General features: G+C 45.8%; 1 protein-coding gene across 5 annotated transcripts; it reads left to right on the top strand.

Annotated features, from left to right (window-relative positions):
- Positions 1-580: 580 nt before the first annotated feature.
- Positions 581-15,928, top strand: PLA2G5 (phospholipase A2 group V). 5 transcript variants are annotated; one of them, XM_060141218.1, is made up of 6 exons: positions 581-688; positions 1,574-1,729; positions 3,317-3,366; positions 4,564-4,708; positions 14,038-14,144; positions 14,833-15,928. In XM_060141218.1, the coding sequence occupies exons 3-6, from the start codon at positions 3,327-3,329 to the stop codon at positions 14,955-14,957; spliced, it is 417 nt and encodes a 138-aa protein (XP_059997201.1). In that variant the 5' UTR covers positions 581-688; positions 1,574-1,729; positions 3,317-3,326; the 3' UTR covers positions 14,958-15,928. The 5 variants fall into 5 exon arrangements, with proteins under 5 accessions (XP_059997201.1, XP_059997197.1, XP_059997198.1 ...); XM_060141214.1 differs by having other exon boundaries at positions 1,574-1,823; XM_060141215.1 differs by having other exon boundaries at positions 1,574-1,823; positions 14,665-14,976.
- Positions 15,929-19,319: the final 3,391 nt, after the last annotated feature.

Raw genomic sequence — 19,319 nt, 5'->3', positions numbered from 1 at the left:
CTGGGCCCAGCTCCTGCCTCTACTCCAGACCGAGGACAGAGAGAAGGTGTCGCTGGTGAGGAATCTCATTCTGGGGGCTGCCTTGCCCGAGGGGGGTGGGGTCAGGGCGTATAGAGGGACGGGGCTGTGAGAGGAGACCCCTGGCCCCTCATGGCCTCCCCTAGATTTCGGGGAGGTCTCAGTAGCACCTTCTGTATAGTGGGGGTTTGGTGCTGTTGATCATCTCCACCCAGGAGACATGAACTGGGATGCAGGGGGTGGTCCTGGGAGCAGGCGGGTTGCTGTATGTAGACTTGGAGGACCTGTCTCTCCAGTGACCTGGCCACTCCCCGGCCCCCATGTCTCCATGCTTCTGTCAGGCTGTCTGTCTCCACTCTCCCCACCTCACATTACCGCAGCCAGAGCTCCACTCCACAATTATCTCTTGGCCTCGCTCATTCTCCTCCGTGGTTGCCTGATAAAAATATCCAACCCCACATCCTTCTGCTGGAAGCCTCCTTTGGGATCCATTGATGGTCCACTTTCCCGGCCTCCAGAGCAGCTATTTCAATGCCTCTGCCACGTCCTCTGTGAAACTTCATTTGTGCACCTTCTGACTCCTCTGTGTGGGACCTGGCACTGCTCCCTCACGTCAACAGCCATGTCCCAAGATGATCTAATGTGCACCTGGGATTTTGGTTTTCTTCAGGTATGGTGAAGGCAACAGATCAGGAGACGATTGCGTTTAAAAGCTAGTTTGTTACAGTTTCCAAGAGAAGGGGACGTACCACACCTAGCAGGGCCACACAGAGAAGCACCAGGGTTGATCAGGAGACAGAAGAAACGAGGGAAAGCATGGCCCAGAGCCTGCATCGTGTCTTCTGTGGCTAAGGCAAGACAGGCCAGGGTAAACAGTTTAGGACAGGCTAGCTTGAATAATTTCAGTGGACTTCAGGCCATAGAGGTGGTCCCCGGTGGTCTGGTACTGGCCCTGGGGTGATTTAGGCCAGGGGAAATATTGGCTGGGAGTGTGGAATTGAGATAGAGGAAGTGGTTGGGCATGGGAGTTTAGGATCGGTTGGTTTGCACTTGAAAGCCATGTTCACAGGAGAGTCTTTTGCTTTATCTAGGGATTAGCTAGTTTTGGAGGGGCTGTCTCTTTCCAGCCCAGCAAGGTCCCCAAGATGTTAAAGTGTCATGAAATATAGAAAATGAACAAGATGATTAGTACCCAGGGGCTGTTCAGAAGCAGCGGAGTAGGGTCAGTCAAAGGAATAGATTCACAGTCCTGGGCTGAATCCTTGGGCAACTCACTTTCCCTTCCTGAGGCTCCATTTCTTCGCCTGTAAAGTCAACAACTGCTATTCTCTCTTGCAACAAATGCCTGTTACAGGGCAGACACTGCCAGCAGGTTTCACAGTACCCACGTGTTAGGGTCATTTGCAGGTTTAAGGAGACAGTGGACGGTGTCCGGCATGTCTTAGGTGCCCAGTACATGGTAGCTGGTGTCCTCCTCCTGTCACAGCTCCAGGAAGCAGTGAGGAAGATTGGCTTGGAAGGGTAAGGTCTAGGGTCATTTTCCTTGTCTGTTTAGAGCCCTCAGAGCGGAGGCTGTGGGCGGACAGAACCCTCAGGAATGTTCTTGGAACTCAGAGGAGCTGCTGGACAAAGGATGGCATGGAGAGGCCAGCCCAGCTGCTGGGAGCCCTGGGGAGCTGGAGGTTGTGTGTTTGGAGCCAGGCCACGGGAGGTACCAGGGGCCCGGGGCAGAGCTCTCAGAGTGACCACGGAACTCGGGGATCGGAGACAGCAGGGCATCAGAGTGGAATCCTGGCAGACTATAGGTCAGCTGAGCAGCTCTGGGTGAACAAGGACTTTGGGATCCAGAGAGGAAAGGGAAGCAGGCAGCCACTGGTAAGGAACTCCTAAGAGGCCAAGTTAGAATCCATCACTGGCCCGAGACATAAGGAATTTCCCTTGCCTTCTGGGTGTGATTGTTTTGGACTTGCGGCTAGTGATTCATGCGTTTGTCAAAGGTAGATGCTGGGGAGGGAAGCTGGGGCCTCCAGGCCCATGGGATAGAGCATGTGAAGGACCCTAGCCCGCTCCGCTCAGAGGGGAACACATCCCTCTAGGGAGGGAGGATGTATGGGGCAGTGAGCGACGCGCCAGGCTTGGGTTTGAACGTCACCTCCACTTTTTATCAGCTGCGTAACTTCTGGCAGGTTGTTTGAGCTCTCTGAGCCTCCATTTCTGCACTGGCAAAATGAGAACTGTTGGGGAGGAAGACATTTTCTACCCTTCTAAGTTCTCTTGGCTGGTCTAAGAATTAAATCGACATGGGATACACTAACAGGAGAAAATCAAACAAAAGTTTAGTAACACATACACATGGGAGAGACCCAGGAAAACTAAGGAACTCACCAAAATGGCCCAAGCCCTTATCTTAAATACGATCTTCTGCTAAAGACCAGAGAGGATGTTGGGGGTAGGGGTTTGGGACTTCAAAGGGGAGGAAGGCAATTCACGTAGAGTTGGAAAAGCGGATGTTTGTTATGCAAATGTTTGCTGGGCCTGCAGAGACTATGGAACACAGGGTGGACTCTGGTTTCTAGGCCCTGTCAAGTTTCTCCAGCCACAGCTATTCCCGTATTCCTTACAGATACCTCTATAATAGTTCTGTGCTGGGAACAGAACCTTTATCTAAATTCTTAAGGCAGCTAAGGGAGAGGTAAAAAGAAAGACTCCCCTAATCTTGTTTCTTAAAATTAATCAGCCTAAATTAATCCTTATGCCAAAGAGACACACTTTGGGGTTCAAATTTTGCTCCCCTACAGAACAATGATACCTACCCTTCAGAGCTGTTGTGAGTACCCAGGGTTGACTTCTTTTTGTAGGTAGACATGGTGCCTGGGACCCATGAAAATGTTTTAATTTTAAGTTCTTTTAAAATCAGGAGAAAAAATAATATAATATAATGAACGTATAAGAATGAATCCAGCCTGGATTGTTTTTATACCAACACAGCTGTAAAATATAATTCAAAAAGAATTTTCAGGAAGGAGCGATTGTGTTGGGGGTATTTGCCATGGGAAAATTCTCTCCCATCTCTAATGGGGACAACGACAGGGTGCCCCTCTCCTCCCAGGGACCCCTTGGGTCAACTCCTTGAGGTTTTTGCCTCATTTTTCCAGCTGCTGTTGCCTGTTTACTGCCCAACTTGAGAGGGTGGGGCCTGGTGGGCCATGGAGTGGCCCTCCCCAGCCAGGAGTGGGTCTGAATGGGCCATGAGGGCCTCTCCCGACCGACATGTCATGGGCTGTGTTTTCTTTTCCAGAACCCTGGAGATGAAGGGCCTCCTCACACTGGCTTGGTTCCTGGCTTGTAGTAAGTGCTTGCCCCGAGACCTCTGAACTTTTGACCTTTCACCTCACAGGAACAATAGGGTAGTGGAAGGGAGACCAGTCTTGGAAGTCCTGGCGACCTGATTTTGAATCCTGGCCCTACCCTGACCATGTTGATTTCAGCAAGAGCCTTGGGCTCTCCGAGCCTCTGTCTCCTTATCTGTGACACAGAATAATAGTCGACGGGTTGGGCTGCGGCAGGATTCTAGGAGGGGATATGGAAAGATTGTGCCATGTGGAAGACGTGGGGCTTGTAGACATGGGAGGCAGATTTTTTACTTTGATGCCAAATAAAATACGATAAAACTATCACAACACAAGATCCTTATATAAATATTCCATTCCACAATTCCTGGGCATTCTCTGCTCAGGCCTGTCCAGGTTTTCTACATGTCCCACCTGCTGCCACCTCCCAGCTGGAGGGAACTGCCCAGCGTGGGGGGAGCCTGGCTTTAGGCCTCCCCTGCAGCCCCGTCACCATGTACACAACCTCTGACAGGCTGTCCTACTGATGCCTCGCCAGATCCCTGGAGACTGCAGGGAGAGTGCGAGACTGCCTCTGGCTCACTGCAAAACCCTGGGCAAGTCACCTTCCCCTCTGAGCTACAGTTTCCCAACTGTAAGATGAGGGAGCTGCCTCCAGTGATCTCTACGGGTCCCACACTGCTCTAAGATTCTGTGCCTCCCGTTCCAGATGGTGTCAACCGCGGGGAGGGACGGGTGTACCATCAGGAGAGACAGGAAGTGCCTGTCTGCCTGCTTCATACTGATACGATATTCATTATCCTGAACATTTCTTGGTCACTTACTATGTGTCTGTCACTGTGCTAGAAATTTACATACTTTATCTTTTTTCAACCCTCATGACATCTCCAAAAGGTAGGCGTTCATTTTAGGCCCTCCCCCGCCCCCGCATTTTGCAGATGAGGAAACTGAGGCTCTGAGAGATGAAGTGACCTATTCAACATCATACTGTGAATTAGTGGCAGAGCTGGGATCGTCCACGTCCAAACTTCTAATCCCTTCTCTATCTGTTTGCCCTCACGTTTCTCATTCCTCTCCCATGAATGGGGAGGATAAAAAAGGGACACATTGGTCCCTCCGAGCCTCAAGGTGAAAGAAAGGGAGGGAGCACGTGGGAAAGTGGGCCTGGAGCGGGTCTGCCTGGGCTGTCTTTCAGGTGTGTCTGCTGTCCCAGGGAGCTTGCTGCAGCTGAAGGTGATGATTGAGAAGGTGACTAGGAAGCCCGCCCTGACGAGCTATGGCTTCTACGGCTGTTACTGCGGCTGGGGGGGTCAAGGAACCCCCAAGGATTGTACTGATTGGTGAGTTAGTTGTCATAACTGCCCTTTATGCTCCAGGCTCTGTATCCACATTATCTCATCTAATTCGATATCAATTCTGAAAGATGAGTATTAAAGCACCATTTTATAGATAAGAAAACTGAGTCTTAGAGAGGTTAACTGACTTGCCCAAGATACATCTAGTAACTCCCTGAATCTCAGTGCCTAATATATCAGTTGATCTATCACTACATAACAAACCACCCCAAAATGTAGTAGCCTAAAGCGATGACAACCCCTTATTTTGCTAAGATTCTGCCACTTGGGCAGGGCCTGGCGGGATGGCTTGTCTCTTCTCCACCTGGCTTCGGCTTGGGCCACTCCGCTGAGGCTGGGCGATCTGCTTTCTAGAATGATTACTCCTATGGCTGGCAAGTTGTTGCTGTTTGCTGGCTGGGAGCTCAGCTGAGGCTGTGGGCCAGGGGCCTCAGTTCCTCTCACTTAAGCCTCTCTAAGGTTGTCTGGACTTCCTCACAGCACGGTGCCTCTTGGGTTTCAAGCGTGAGTGTTCCAGAACGGCATGACAAAAGAGCATGGTGTTTTTGTGATCCAGCATCAGAAATTCTACTGTGTCACTTCCACTGTTCTCTTCGTCAAGGCAGTCACAAGGCTTTAAGAGAGAGGGGGCCTAGTTTCCACCTCTTGATTGGGAAGTGGAAATGTTCTAGAAGAACATGTGAGATGGGAGAGATTGCTCTTTGAAAAATACAATCTGCTGGGTTAACAATTCTTATACAGCTAGACACGTATAAGGGGATGAGGGGCTTAAACAAATGGAGGGCAGATGGTTGGAGCCAAGCTTGTCGCTGCTGGAGTGGGAGTTTACAGACCAGACAAGCCGGGACAGGAAGCTAGAATGATCTATGTGATAATGGATTAGAGTTGGAGACTTCAGTATAAACTCCTAGTTAGCTGTATATAGATGCAGATGGTTACATATAAAAATATGTAGCGATATGTGTAATTACGTGGGTTAATATAGACACATATTTTTTTTTTTGCTCTGTCGTCTGAGAGGCCCTAAAAGAAACAATACCCCAGAAGCAAGAAGCAGCACCTAGTGCCCAGACCTGGTTTCTGACACCATTCTCCAATAAGAGAAACCAAGGCTCCTTGGAGAGATGGCTGATCCTGGGACGAGGGCAGGAAATATACACGAGGAACCTGGAGCTTTTTGTAGTGCCCCAAATTAAGGAAGGGCTCGAACGAAACAAACCCAAACCAAACCCCTCGTTGATAGGAATATGTCAAAGAGCACAGGAGCCAACTGGGAGAGCCCCCTAATGGCCAAAACTGGAACAACATGGGCAGCAAAATAAACCCATAACCCATCTCATCGTGACAAAAACATCAAAGAAATCCCAGTAGGACAGCATCCTACAAAAGACTTGATCACCATTCCTCAGAATTGTCAAGGTCATCAAAAACAAGGAAAGTGTGACAGACTGCCACAGGCAAGAGGAGCCTAAAGAGACAGGACAAGTACATGTAACATGGTGTCCATCACTGGATCTTGGAATAGAAAAGAACATTTAGGTAAAAACTAAGAAAATCTAAAGAAACTATGGACTTATACAATTCATGAATCAATAGTGATATATTACTATTTAATTAGTTAACATTTATTTAATAATGTATCAGTATTGGTTTGTTAGCCGTAACAAACATATGATACTCATAAAAAGTGTTGATAATAAATAGGGGAAACTGGGTGTGGGGTAAAAGGAAGCATTTGGTACAATCTTCTCAATTTTTCTGTAAATCTAAATTTTAAAAAAATGCAGTTGCCCACAGCTATCACAATTGAAGTTTAGTTTTTGCTCATTTGACCATGTGACTCACGTATCAATTCCAGGACCCAGGTTTCTCCTGTCTCGTGACTTTCCCCATGGCCTCAGAGTCCTTGGCTGGGTCATCTCCATCCAGCTGAGATGGAGAGAGAGAGAGTGGAGGACAGAGTGGGAATTTTTTTTTAACATCTTTATTGGAGCATAATTGCTTTACAATGGTGTGTTAGTTTCTGCTTTATAACAAAGTGAATCAGCTATACATATATCCCCATATCTCCTCCCTCTTGCGTCTCCCTCCCACCCTCCCCATCCCATGCCTCTACGTGGTCACAGAGCCCTGAGCTGATCTCCCTGTGCTACGTGGCTACTTCCCACCAGCTATCTATTTTACATTTGATAGTATATATAAGTCCATGCCACTCTCTCACTTTGTCCCAGCTTAACCTTCCCCCTCCCTGTGTCCTCAAGTCCATTCTCTACATCTGTGTCTTTATTTCTGTCCTACCCCTAGATTCTTCAGAACCATTTTTTATATTTTTATTTTTTTAGATTCCATATATATGTGTTAGCATATGGTATTTGTTTTTCTCTTTCTGACTTACTTCACTCTGTATGACAGACTCTAGGTCCATCCACTTCACTACAAATAACTCAATTTCGTTTCTTTTTACGGCTGAGTAATATTCCATTGTATATATGTGCCACATCTTCTTTAGCCATTCATCCGATGATGGACACTTAGATTACTTCCATGTCCTGGCTATTGTAAATAGAGCTGCAATGAACATTGTGGTACATGACTCTTTTTTTTTTTTTCTTGTGTTACGCGGGCCTCTCACTGTTGTGGCCTCTCCCGTTGCGGAGCACAGGCTCCGGACGCGCAGGCTCAGCGGCCATGGCTCACGGACCCAGCCGCACCGGGGCACGAACCCGTGTCCCCTGCATTGGCAGGTGGACTCTCAACCACTGCGCCACCAGGGAAGCCCGACATGACTCTTTTTGAATTATGGTTTTCTCGGGGTATATGCCCAGCAGTGGGATTGCTGGGTCATATGGTAGTTCTATTTTTAGTTTTTTAAGGAACCTCCATAGTGGCTGTATCAATTTACATTCCCACCAACAGAGCAAGAGGGTTCCCTTTTCCCTTTTCTCCACACCCTCTCCAGCATTTATTGTTTGTAGATTTTTTTTTTTTTTTTTTTGCTGTACGCGGGCCTCTCACTGTTGTGGCCTCTCCCGTTGCGGAGCACAGGCTCTGGACGCGCAGGCTCAGCGGCCATGGCTCATGGGCCTAGCCGCTCAGAGGCATGTGGGATCTTCCCAGACCGGGGTACGAACCCGTGTACCCCGCATCGGCAGGCGGACTCTCAACCACTGCGCCACCAGGGAAGCCCTGTTTGTAGATTTTTTGATGATGGCCATTCTGACTGGTGTGAGGTGATACCTCATTGTAGTTTTGATTTGCATTTCTCTAATGATTAATGATGTTGAGCATTCTTTCATCTGTTTGTTGGCAATCTGTATACCTTCTTTGGAGAAATGTCTTTTTAGGTCTTCTGCCCATTTTTGGATTGGGTTGTTTGTTTTTTTGATATTGAGCTGCATGAGCTGCTTGTAAATTTTAGAGATCAATCCTTTGTCAATTGCTTCATTTGCAAATATTTTCTCCCATTCTGAGGGTTGTCTTTTCGTCTTGTTTATGCCTTCCTTTGCTATACAAAAGCTTTTGTTTCATTAGGTCCCATTTGTTTATTTTTGGTTTTATTTCCATTTCTCTAGGAGGTGGGTCAAGAAGGATCTTGCTGTGATTTATGTAATAGAGTGTTCTGCTTAGGTTTTCCTCAAAGAGTTTTATAGTGTCTGGCCTTACATTTAGGTCTTTAATCCATTTTGAGTTTATTTTTGTGTATGGTGTTAGGTAGTGTTCTAATTTCATTGTTTTACATGTAGCTGTTCAGTTTTCCCAGCACCAGTTATTGAAGAGGCTGTCTTTTCTCCATTGTATATTCTTGCCTCCTTTACCAAAAATAAGGTGCCCATATGTGCATGGGTTTATCTCTGGGCTTTCTATCCTGTTCCATTGATCTATGTTTCTGTTTTTGTGCCAGTACCATACTGTCTTGATTACTGTAGCTTTGTAGTATAGACTGAAGTCAGGGAGCCTGATTCCTCCAGCCCGTTTTTCTTTCTCAAGATTGCTTTGGCTATTCGGGGTATTTTGTGTTTCCATACAAATTGTGAAATTTTTTGTTCTAGTTCTCTGAAAAATGCCAGTGGTAGTTTGATAGGGATTACACTGAATCTGTAGATTGCTTTGGGTAGAATAGTCATTTTCACAATGCTCATTCTTCCAATCCAAGAACATGGTGTATCTCTCCATTGGTTTGTATCATCTTTAATTTCTTTCATCAGTGTCTTACAGTTTTCTGCATACAGGTCTTTTGTCTCCTTAGGTAGGTTTATTCCTAGGTATTTTATTCTTTTTGTTGTGATGGTAAATGGGAGTGTTTCCTTAATTTCTCTTTCAGATTTTTCATCATTAGTGTATAGGAATGCCAGAGATTTCTGTGCATTAATTTTGTATGCTGCTACTTTACCAGATTCATTAATTAGTTCTAGCAGTTTTCTGGTAGCATCTTTAGGATTCCCTATGTATAGTATTATGTCATCTGCAAACAGTGACAGCTTTACTTCTTCTTTTCTGATTTGGATTCCTTTTCTTTCTTTTTCTTCTCTCATTGACGTGGCTAAGGCTTCCAAAACTATGTTGAATAATAGTGGTGGGAGTGGACAACCTTCTCTTCTTCCTGATCTTAGAGGAAATGGTTTCAGTTTTTCACCATTGAGGATGATGTTGGCTGTGGGTTTGTCATATCTGGCCTTTATTACGTTGAGGTAAGCTCCCTCTCTGCCTACTTTCTGGAGGGATTTTATCATAAATGGGTGTTGAATTTGTCAAAAGCTTTTTCTGCATCTATTGAGATGATCATATGGTTTTTCTCCTTCACTTTGTTAATATGGTGTATCACATTGATTGAATTGCATATATTGAAGAATACTTGCATTCCTGGGATAATCCCCACTTGATCATGGTGTATGATCCTTTTAATGGATTCTGTTTGCTTGTATTGAGGATTGTTGCATTTATGTTCATCAGTGATATTGCCTGTAGTTTTCTTTCTTTGTGACATCTTTGTCTGGTTTTGGTACCAGGGTGATGGTGGCCTCGGAGAATGAGTTTGGGAGTGTTCCTCCCTCTGCTATCTTTTGGAAGAGTTTGAGAAGGATAAGTGTTAGCTCTTCTCTAAATGTTTGACAGAATTCACCTGTGAAGCCATCTGGTCCTGGGCTTTTGTTTGTTGGCAGATTTTTATTCACAGTCTCAATTTCAGTGCTTGTGATTTGTCTGTTTATATTTTCTATTTCTGCCTGGTTCAGACTTGGAAGGTTGTGCTTTTCTAAGAATTTGTCCATTTCTTCCAGTTTGTCCATTTTATTGGCATAGAGTTTCTTATAGTAATCTCTCATTATCCTTTGTATTTCTGCAGAGTCGTTTGTTACTTCTCCTTTTTCATTTCCAATTCTATTGATTTGAGTCTTCTCCCTTTTTTTCTTGATGAGTCTGGCTAATGGTTTATCAATTTTGTTTATCTTCTCAAAGAACCAGCTTTTAGCTTTATTGATCTTTGCTATTGTTTCCTTCATTTCTTTTTCATTTATTTCTGATCTGATCTTTATGATTTCTTTCCTTCTGCTAACTTAGGGGGGTTTTTGTTCTTCTTTCTCTAATTGCTTTAGGTGTAGGGTTAAGTTGTTTATTTGAGATGTTTCTTGTTTCTTGAAGTAGGCTTGTATTGCTATAAACTTCCCACTTAGAACTGCTTTTGCTGCATCCCATAAGTTTTGGGTCATCGTGTTTTCATTGTCATGTGTTTCTAGGTTTTTTAAATTTTCTCTTTGATTTCTTCAGTGATCTCTTGGTTATTTAGTAGTGTATTGTTTAGCCTCCACGTGTTTGTATTTTTTACAGATTTTTTTCCTCTAACTGATATCTAGTCTCATAGCATTATGGTCAGAAAAGATACTTGATACGATTTCAATTTTCTTAAATCTACCAAGGCTTGATTCGTGACCCAAGATATGATCTATCCTGGAGAATGTTCCATGAGGACTTGAGATGAAAGTGTATTCTGTTGGTTTTGGATGGAATGTCCTATAAATATCAATTAAGTCCATCTTGTTTAATGTACATTTAAAGCTTGTGTTTCCTTATTTATTTTCATTTTGGATGATCTGTCCATTGGTGAAAGTGGGGTGTTAAAGTCCCCTACTATGATTGTGTTACTGTCGATTCCCCCTTTTATGGCTGTTAGCGTTTGCTTTATGTATTGATGTGTTCCTATGTTGGGTGCATAAATATTTACAATTGTTATATCTTCTTCTTGGATTGATCCCTTGATCATTATGTAGTGTCATTCTTTGTCTCTTGTAATAGTCTTCATTTTAAAATCTATTTTGTCTGATATGAGAAATTGCTACTCCAGCTTTCTTTTTTTTTTTTTTTTTTTTTGGCGGCACACGGGCCTCTCACTGTTGTGGCCTCTCCAGTTGCAGAGCACAGGCTCCAGACGCGCAGGCTCAGCGGCCATGGCTCACGGGCCCAGCCGCTCCTCAGCATGCGGGATCTTCCCGGACCGGGATACAAACCCACGTCCCCTGCATTGGCAGGCAGACTCTCAACCGCTGCGCCACCAGGGAAGCCTTCCAGCTTTCTTTTGATTTCTATTTGCATGAAATATCTTTTTCCATCCTCTCACTTTCAGTCTGTATGTGTTCCCAGGTCTCTTGTAGACAGCATATATTTGGGTCTTGTTTTTGTATTCATTCAGCCAGTCTATGTCTTTTGGTTGGAGCATTTAATTGATTTACATTTAAGGTAGTTATCAATATGTATGTTCTTATTACCATTTTCTTAATTGTTTTGTGTTTGTTATTGTAGGTCTTTCCCTTCTCTTGTGTTTCCCACTTAGAGAAGTTCCTTTAGCATTTGTTGTAAAGCTGGTTTGGTGGTGCTGAATTCTCGTAGCTTTGTAAAGCTTTTGATTTCTCCATTGAATCTGAATGAGATCCTTGCTGGGTAGAGTAATCTTGGTTGTAGGTTTTTCCCTTTCATCACTTTAAATATCCTGCCACTCCCTTCTGGCTTGCAGAGTTTCTGCTGAAAGATCAGCTGTTAACCTTATGGGGATTCCCTTGTATGTTATTTGTTGTTTTTCCCTTGCTGCTTTTAATATTTTTTCTTTGTATTTAGTTTTTGATAGTTTGATTAATATGTGTCTTGGCATGTTTCTCCTTGGATTTATCCTATATGAGACTCTCTGCACTTCCTGGACTCGATTGACTATTTCCTTTCCCATATTAGGGAAGTTTTCGACTATAATCTGTTCAAATATTTTCTCAGTCCCTTTCTTTTTCTCTTCTTCTTCTGGGACCCCTATACTTCAAATGTTGGTGAATTTAATGTTGTCCCAGAGGTCTCTGAGACTGCCCTCAATTCTTTTCATTCTTTTTTCTTTATTCTGCTCTGTGGTAGTTATTTCCACTATTTTGTCTTCCAGGTCACTTATCTGTTCTTCTGCCTCAGTTATTCTGCTATTGATTCCTTCCAGAGAATTTTTAATTTCATTTATTGTGCTGTTCATCATTGTGTGTTTGCTCTTTAGTTCTTCTAGGTCCTTGTTAAACGTTTCTTGTATTTTCTCTATTCTATTTCCAAAATTTCTGTTATCTTTACTATCATTACTCTGAATTCCTTTTCAGGTAGAGTGCCTATTTCCTCTTCATTTGTTTGGTCTGGTGGGTTTTTACCTTGCTCCTTCATCTGCTGTGTCTTTGTCTGTCTTCTCATTTTGCTTAACTTACTGGTTTGGGGTCTCCTTTTCGCAGGCTGCAGGTTCGTAGTTCCCATTGTTTTTGGTGTCTGTCTCCAGTGGCTAAGGTTTGTTCAGTGGGCTGTGCAGGCTTCCTGGTGGAGGAGACTAGTGCCTGTGTTCTGGTGGATGAGGCTCGATCTTGTCTTTCTGGTGGGCAGGACCACGTCTGGTGGTGTGTTTTGGGGTGTCTGTGACCTTATTATGATTTTAGGTGGCCTCTCTGCTAATGTATGGGGTTGTGTTCCTGTCTTGCTAGGTGTTTGGCATAAGATGTCCAGTACTGTAGTTTGCTGGTCATTGACTGGAGCTGGGTCTTAGCTTTGAGATGGAGATCTCTGGGAGAGCTCTCGCTGTTTGATATTATGTGGAGCTGGAAGGTCTCTGGTGGACCAATGTCCTGAACTTGGCTCTCCCACCTCAGAGGCACAGGCCTGACACCCAGCCAGAGCACCAAGACCCTGTCAGCCACACGACTCAGAAGAAAAGGGAGAAAAAAAAATTAAATTAAAAAGTTATTAAAATAAAAAAAATTATTAAAAATAAAAAAATAATTAAAAAAAGAAAGAAAGAAGAGAGCAACGAAACCAAAAAGGAAATCCACAAATTATAACAAGCGCTAAAAACTATACTAAAAAAAACCCAAAAAACAAAAACAGACAGAGAGAACCATAGGACAAATGGTCAAAACAAAGCTATACAGACAAAATCACACAAAGAAGCATATACATACACACTCACAAAAAGAGAAAAAGGAAAAAAAGATATATATATATATATATATATATATATATATATATATATATATAAAGGAAGAGAGCAACCAAATCAATAAAGAAATCTACCAATGGTAATAAACTCTAAATGCTAAACTAAGATAAACATAAAACCAGAAACAAATTAGATTCAGGAAGCAAACCCCAAGTCTACAGTTGCTCCCAAAGTCCACCGCCTCAATTCTGGGATGATTCGTTGTCTCTTCAGGTATTCCACAGATGCAGTGTACATCAGGTTGATTGTGGAGACTTAATCACTGCTCCTGAGGCTGCTGGGAGAGATTTCCCTTTCTCTTCTTTGTTTGCACAGATCCTGGGGTTCAGCTTTGGATTTGGCCCCACCTCTGTGTGTAGGTCTCCTGAGGGTGTCTTTTCCCTTTTGAGAAGTGTGAGGTCTTCTGTCAGCATTCAGTAGGTGTTCTGTAGGAGTTGTTCCACATGTAGATGTATTTCTGATGTATCTGTGGGGAGGAAGGTGATCTCCATGTCTTACTCCTCCGCCATCTTGAAGGTCTCCTAGAGTGGGAGATTTTTATGGGTAGGTCTAGAAGTTCTGTACATTTTCCAGGGTGCCAGCCTCGTCATGTGACCACACATACCTGCAAGGGGGGCTGGGAAATGTAGTCTCACTGTGGGCCCAGGAGGAAAGAGCTGGTCCGTGAACTGGTACATGTGTGGGACAGACTGAATGGAAGAGCAGGAAGGACTCAGCCATATCATGAGATTTTTTCTTGGTCAGATCTCACCAACCATGATGGCCTCTGCTCAAGGGACAGGCCCATTCTGCTCAGGATCTAAATCTCTTGCATTGACAGGTGCTGTTGGATGCATGACCACTGCTACGCGCGGCTGGAGAAAAAAGGCTGCAATGCCTTGACACAGGTGTACAGATACAGAATTGCATGCGGCCTGGTCACCTGTGGTAAGGCTGGGGCTTCCATTCAGGCCACTGGAAGAGCCTGGGTCCCTGCTGCCTCTGAGGTCAGGTGCCCCAAGAGGTCAGCCAGTCTGGGGGGGCAGAGATGGGGGCAACAGGGGCAGGATTATTGCAGCTGTATCTGACCTCTAGGAGGCGGGCGGAAACATCTTAGACTCAGCATGTATTAGGGGTCAAGTGCTTTCCATATGTCCTTTTGCTCGCTGTGGGGTGGCTTTAGTGTCCCCACTTTACAGATGAGGAAACAGACTCAAAGGCTTGCCAGTGCACACAGTTCAAGCTCAGGTCCTTCTGAGTTCAAAGCTAAATCTGGGGATGGTGTCTCCTCTCTGAGAACTGAAGTTCCTCCAGAGACAGGGCTGTCTCCATCACCAGACTGAGAGCTCCCAGTCTGATGGGGAGGGAATGCGTGTCCTCCATCAGACTGGGGACTCCCTGAGGGCAGGAGTTGTGTCTCCCTCAGCTGAAACCTCACCCTGGGCAGCAGCTGTGCCTCTTCCATCAGGTTATGCACCCCCAGTGTAGATGCTGTGCCTCCCACGTTAGACTGAGGGCAGGAAGGAGACTGGGGAGTCTGCTCAGGCTAGCAGCAAGTCCAGACTGAAGCAAGTCCAGAGTCAGTGTCACAGAGCATCTCTTCTTCCTCATCCTGCATTTGGTGTCCTGTTTGCAGGACGTGGGTCCCTCTGCCAGATGCAGCTCTGCGCCTGTGACCGGCATTTCGTCTACTGCCTGAAAAGAAACATGAGGAGCTACAACCCTCTTTATCAATACTTTCCCAACTTCCTCTGCATCTAGTTGCCTCAGTGAGCTCCTCCTGGACCAAGATTCTTACACCCTCTCCTACAGCACAGAGCTTACCCACTCTGCTGGAATCCCCAGAGAGGCTCCCAGGTCTGGGACCTCATTCTTTCTTGATGTTCCACTGGGCTCGGAGGAGGCCCACAGCCACACTTCATCCTCCAGAGTTCCAGGAGAGTGACTCTGGTCATTAGACTTGGCAAGGTCAGGGTCCCCGGCCTCCACTTGTGAGATCAGCCGCTCTGGTGCTGAAAGCTCGCCCTTCACTCCAGGCCAGCTGTGTTTCTCCTCATCCCTGAAGACAGCCCTGCCTCTCCAGGAGGGAGGCTTTCCTGGGATGCATTGACTTTTCAGTTCTGCAGTTGGGTTATCACTACCATCCTGCAGAGAATTTTCACAGAAGTGGAAGCAAAAGTGACTCCATAATTCTGCCACATAGATATTAAATAAAATTCCTTCTCAAGACTAATAATAACCACACAGGTATTTCCCCTGCTGTGGAGGATTGCCTGCACCTCTTTCTCTGCTGTTGGGGCACCAGACCCAGCATTAACCATGTTCCTTCAGAGGAAGAAGGTACAGATTAGTAACTAGAAGGTTTCCTGGGATGAGTACCGAGCCTTCTTTGGGACTCATCTCCTTAAACCTTGGGTCCACTCGAGCCAAGCACTGGACCTCATTCTTCCTCCAGGGAGCGGGGAGAAGATGATTGGCAATCGTGCCGTCTTGGGCTTCCAGACCAGCGAGCGCCGCATTTGAATGCCAACTTGGCTTCTCCAGCTGTGTGGTCTCAGGCTCATTACTGAACCCCTCTGATTTCTGGTCTCTTTAAAAAAGAAACTGTAGGGCTTCCCTGGTGGCACAGTGGTTGAGAGTCCACCTGCCGATGCAGGGGACGCGGGTTCGTGCCCCGGTCCGGGAAGATCCCACATGCCGCGGAGCGGCTGGGCCCGTGAGCCGTGGCCGCTGAGCCTGCGCGTCCGGAACCTGTGCTCCACAACAGTGAGAGGCCCGCGTACCGCAAAAAAAAAAAAAAAAAAAAAAAAAAAGAAACTGTAATGTTTTTTGCGATGTAAATTGGGAATCCCAAAGCTACCTTGATGATGACCTGGCGATGCTGAGGTTCTGGGATTTCACAGAGCAAGACATTAAAAAATAGAGTTCGGGCTTCCCTGGTGGCTCAGTGGTTGAGAATCTGCCTGCCAATGCAGGGGATATGGGTTCAAACCCCGGTCTGGGAAGGTCCCACATGCCGCGGAGCAACTGGGCCCGTGAGCCACAACTACTGAGCCTGCGCGTCTGGAGCCTGTGCTCCGCAACAAGAGAGGCCATGACAGTGAGAGGCCCGCGCACCGCGATGAAGAGTGGCCCCCGCTTGCCGCAAATAGACAAAGCCCTCGCACAGAAACGAAGACCCAACACAGCCAAAAATAAATAAATATTTTATATATAAAAAAAAAAGTTCAACTATGGGGTTTATTTTTACCAAGGAAGGACACTAAAGAGCCTACCTCATCTATCTATTCATAAAAGAAAGGGTGTTCTAATACCCAGACTGCAGGAAGAAAGGACACATCCCAAAACAAAGGAGAGTCCTTTCCAAGAAAGGACATTTGGCTTCCTTCCATTGACAAATCCCAAAATAACCACATGATAAATGGGATCTATATTTAAAAACCTCCAATGTTGAACATTTTCAAAATAAAATTTAATTTTATGCAATTACCCTGAATGTACTAGTGTTTTCGAAAAGTTTGCCATGGACTCGCGTCTAAATTTGACAGAGTAACAAAGAAAGCAATTCAAATGTCCAATTCGCTCATGAAATTTTTTTGATCAGAGCCATTTTCCAAATCCATTTTTAAATAGGTATGTAAAGGAAATTGGGAGCTTCACTCTCAATGCCATTTCTCTTCAACTGCGATATTCTGGACGATGGAGAAGAGACCTCAGCCCAGGCTTCTCCCTTCTCCCGTCAGGGTCAGGTGGCAGGCAGGGTGGTGTCTTGCTGGTAAGCTCTGCAGGAGGGGGCTGCATTCAGGCCCCTCTTACTGGGGCATCCAAGTAAGCTCAAAGCACTGGTATTCAGACAGGCATTTGTGGATGAGGGATGTTGCAATATTATGAAAGCAACACCACAGGCTGACACGGGTTTGAGCTGGAAGGGCTCATGGAGAGCCTTCATTTATCTACCAAGAAACTGAGGCCCAGAGAGGTTAGGAGACTTTCCCAAAGTCACACAGCACATCAATAGCAGAAGTAGGTTTACACCTCAGATCCTTGTTCCAGACTCTAGGTTCTGACCACTATCCCACTGTCTTCGACTCTGGCCCCAAAAGAGAGAAAATGGAACCTGGAGTGGTTCAGGGACGCACCCACATTGGCAGTTCTTAGGAGAATCCCCTGGATTCAGCCTGAGAGCCAGCTCTATTCTCTGCTCTAACTCCCTCTGGGGATTCCAGAGTCTGTCCTTTGGTGGTTAGACTCGCTGGTGCACTGGTTTCATCCTCAGTAGAGGGGACCCCACTGAGGTCCTCCATGGTGCTCCCCTGCCCCACTCTCACTGCAGTCAGCAGCCACGGGGAAGTGATGGAGTCACGCGATCCCTGTAACCTGGGAAGAGCTGGTCTCCCTGGGAAGAGCTGGTCTCTCTTGACTATTCCTTGGCTGTAAAGAGAACCATCTGGAAGGTCTCCCTTTCAAAATCACATCCCCCACCCTTTCAAGGGAGATACTGTAATGTACAGACCAGACCATAAATGCCTCCCTGGATAGATCTTTATACAGAAGTTGGCAGATGACACAGATACACAGACACTTAAGGACAGGTTGCCTTGTAAGTACAGGCCCTCACTGGCATTTGAAAGTGGGCTTCAGATACAACTGGGACCCCCTCAAACATGAAAAATCATCTGTAGAGCACACGTACATGGGGGTGTGTTAATTATAGCTGTTACCAAACTGAAAATGCACAAGAGACCCAGCAGACCAATGGTTGTTGAGTGTGTGCAGGTAGAAATGTCACATGGAAGATTTCACAGGGCCCTACTGGTAAAGCACAGGGTAAACCCTTAGGATTTTGGAGCAAAGCCCCTCCATTAGCTGCAGATAACTGTTCTCCTTTTGAGAAACAACATCTGGCTAATGGTTCTTCAGGGAGACTGAATTCTTGACCTTGGGTTAACAAGTTATCATGAGACTGGCTGTTATCTGACCCACCAGGTTACGAAACTGGGTGTGCATGACAGCAATTACATCATCACATCATAATACCTGGACCTAAACAGGAGCAGAAGGCCCAGGTGAGCTGCATAAGTAAGGGGCACAGAGGTCCACGGCCCCTAGACCTGCTGTATTGTCTCCTTTTTCTTAATCTGTACCAGTGACTTCATGGGCGAGTTCCCCACGACCAGATGCCCAAGGAAGAAAAAGTTCTGGGCCTGTCTTACAGATGGTTGACCACGATGTGTTGGCACTCCATGCATGTGGACAGCTGCAACGTTACAGACCTCCTCTGGGGTGGCCCTCCTGTCATGCAGAAGCTGTGTTCATGCAGCTAACCTTACATCTCAGGATCTAAATCAGAGAATATCAAAAGGGGGTTACGACCCAACTGGAATAGAAATGAGCATGACCCAATGATGTGTAAAAGGACTTGGTATCCTCTTTAGGGGATGTTAGTTTGTTTCAAGTTGTACTCGTTATGTTAGGCAGAAACAGGATTTTGCTATTGTCTTTATTTGGAGGTTAAGAATGGTTGAAAGAGATGTGTGTGGATGCCAAGTCAACAATGGGTAGACTGTCATGGATCTGTACTGTGTCACTTAGCTATGCTGAAGCTGTATTTCCCAGAATTCCCATCCCTGCAGAGTTCCAGGTTAGCATGGGTCTCTTAAGAGATGTTTGGCCTGAGATTTGGAAGCAGAGGTGGACTAGACGTCACTTGATTTGTGCAATCAGAAAGTCGGAGCCCGGCATGGGATACATTTGCGGCTAATGCGCGTTGTCCTGTATCTGCTGGCTCACTGTGCTGTTGTGGCGAAGAAGCCAGGGCTGCAGCAACTCTGGGTCCTGCCCGATCGCCTCCTTTATCTTCTCTGGGTGAAGACTTGGAGGTGGTGAGATGCAGAAGGGTGTTCTAGGCTTTCCTCTTGGGCTCCACCTATCCTTGCAGTTCCAGTTTGCCCTGCCACTTGGGCTGTAAGATTTCAGGCAGCCAGCAACAGCACAGAAGGGAATAGCCTCTCACAGACTGTTTCATGGGCTCCCAGCATCACAGAAAGACAAATCCCTATTAAAATCCCTCATTTTGGGCTTCCCTGGTGGCGCAGTGGTTGAGAGTCCGCCTGCCGATACAGG

Source organism: Lagenorhynchus albirostris, chromosome 2, assembly GCF_949774975.1.
Source record: "Lagenorhynchus albirostris chromosome 2, mLagAlb1.1, whole genome shotgun sequence".
Lineage (NCBI taxonomy): Eukaryota > Metazoa > Chordata > Mammalia > Artiodactyla > Delphinidae > Lagenorhynchus > Lagenorhynchus albirostris.
The sequence above is the reverse complement of the archived record's forward strand: the minus strand, read 5'-3'. Positions and strand labels throughout refer to the sequence as shown.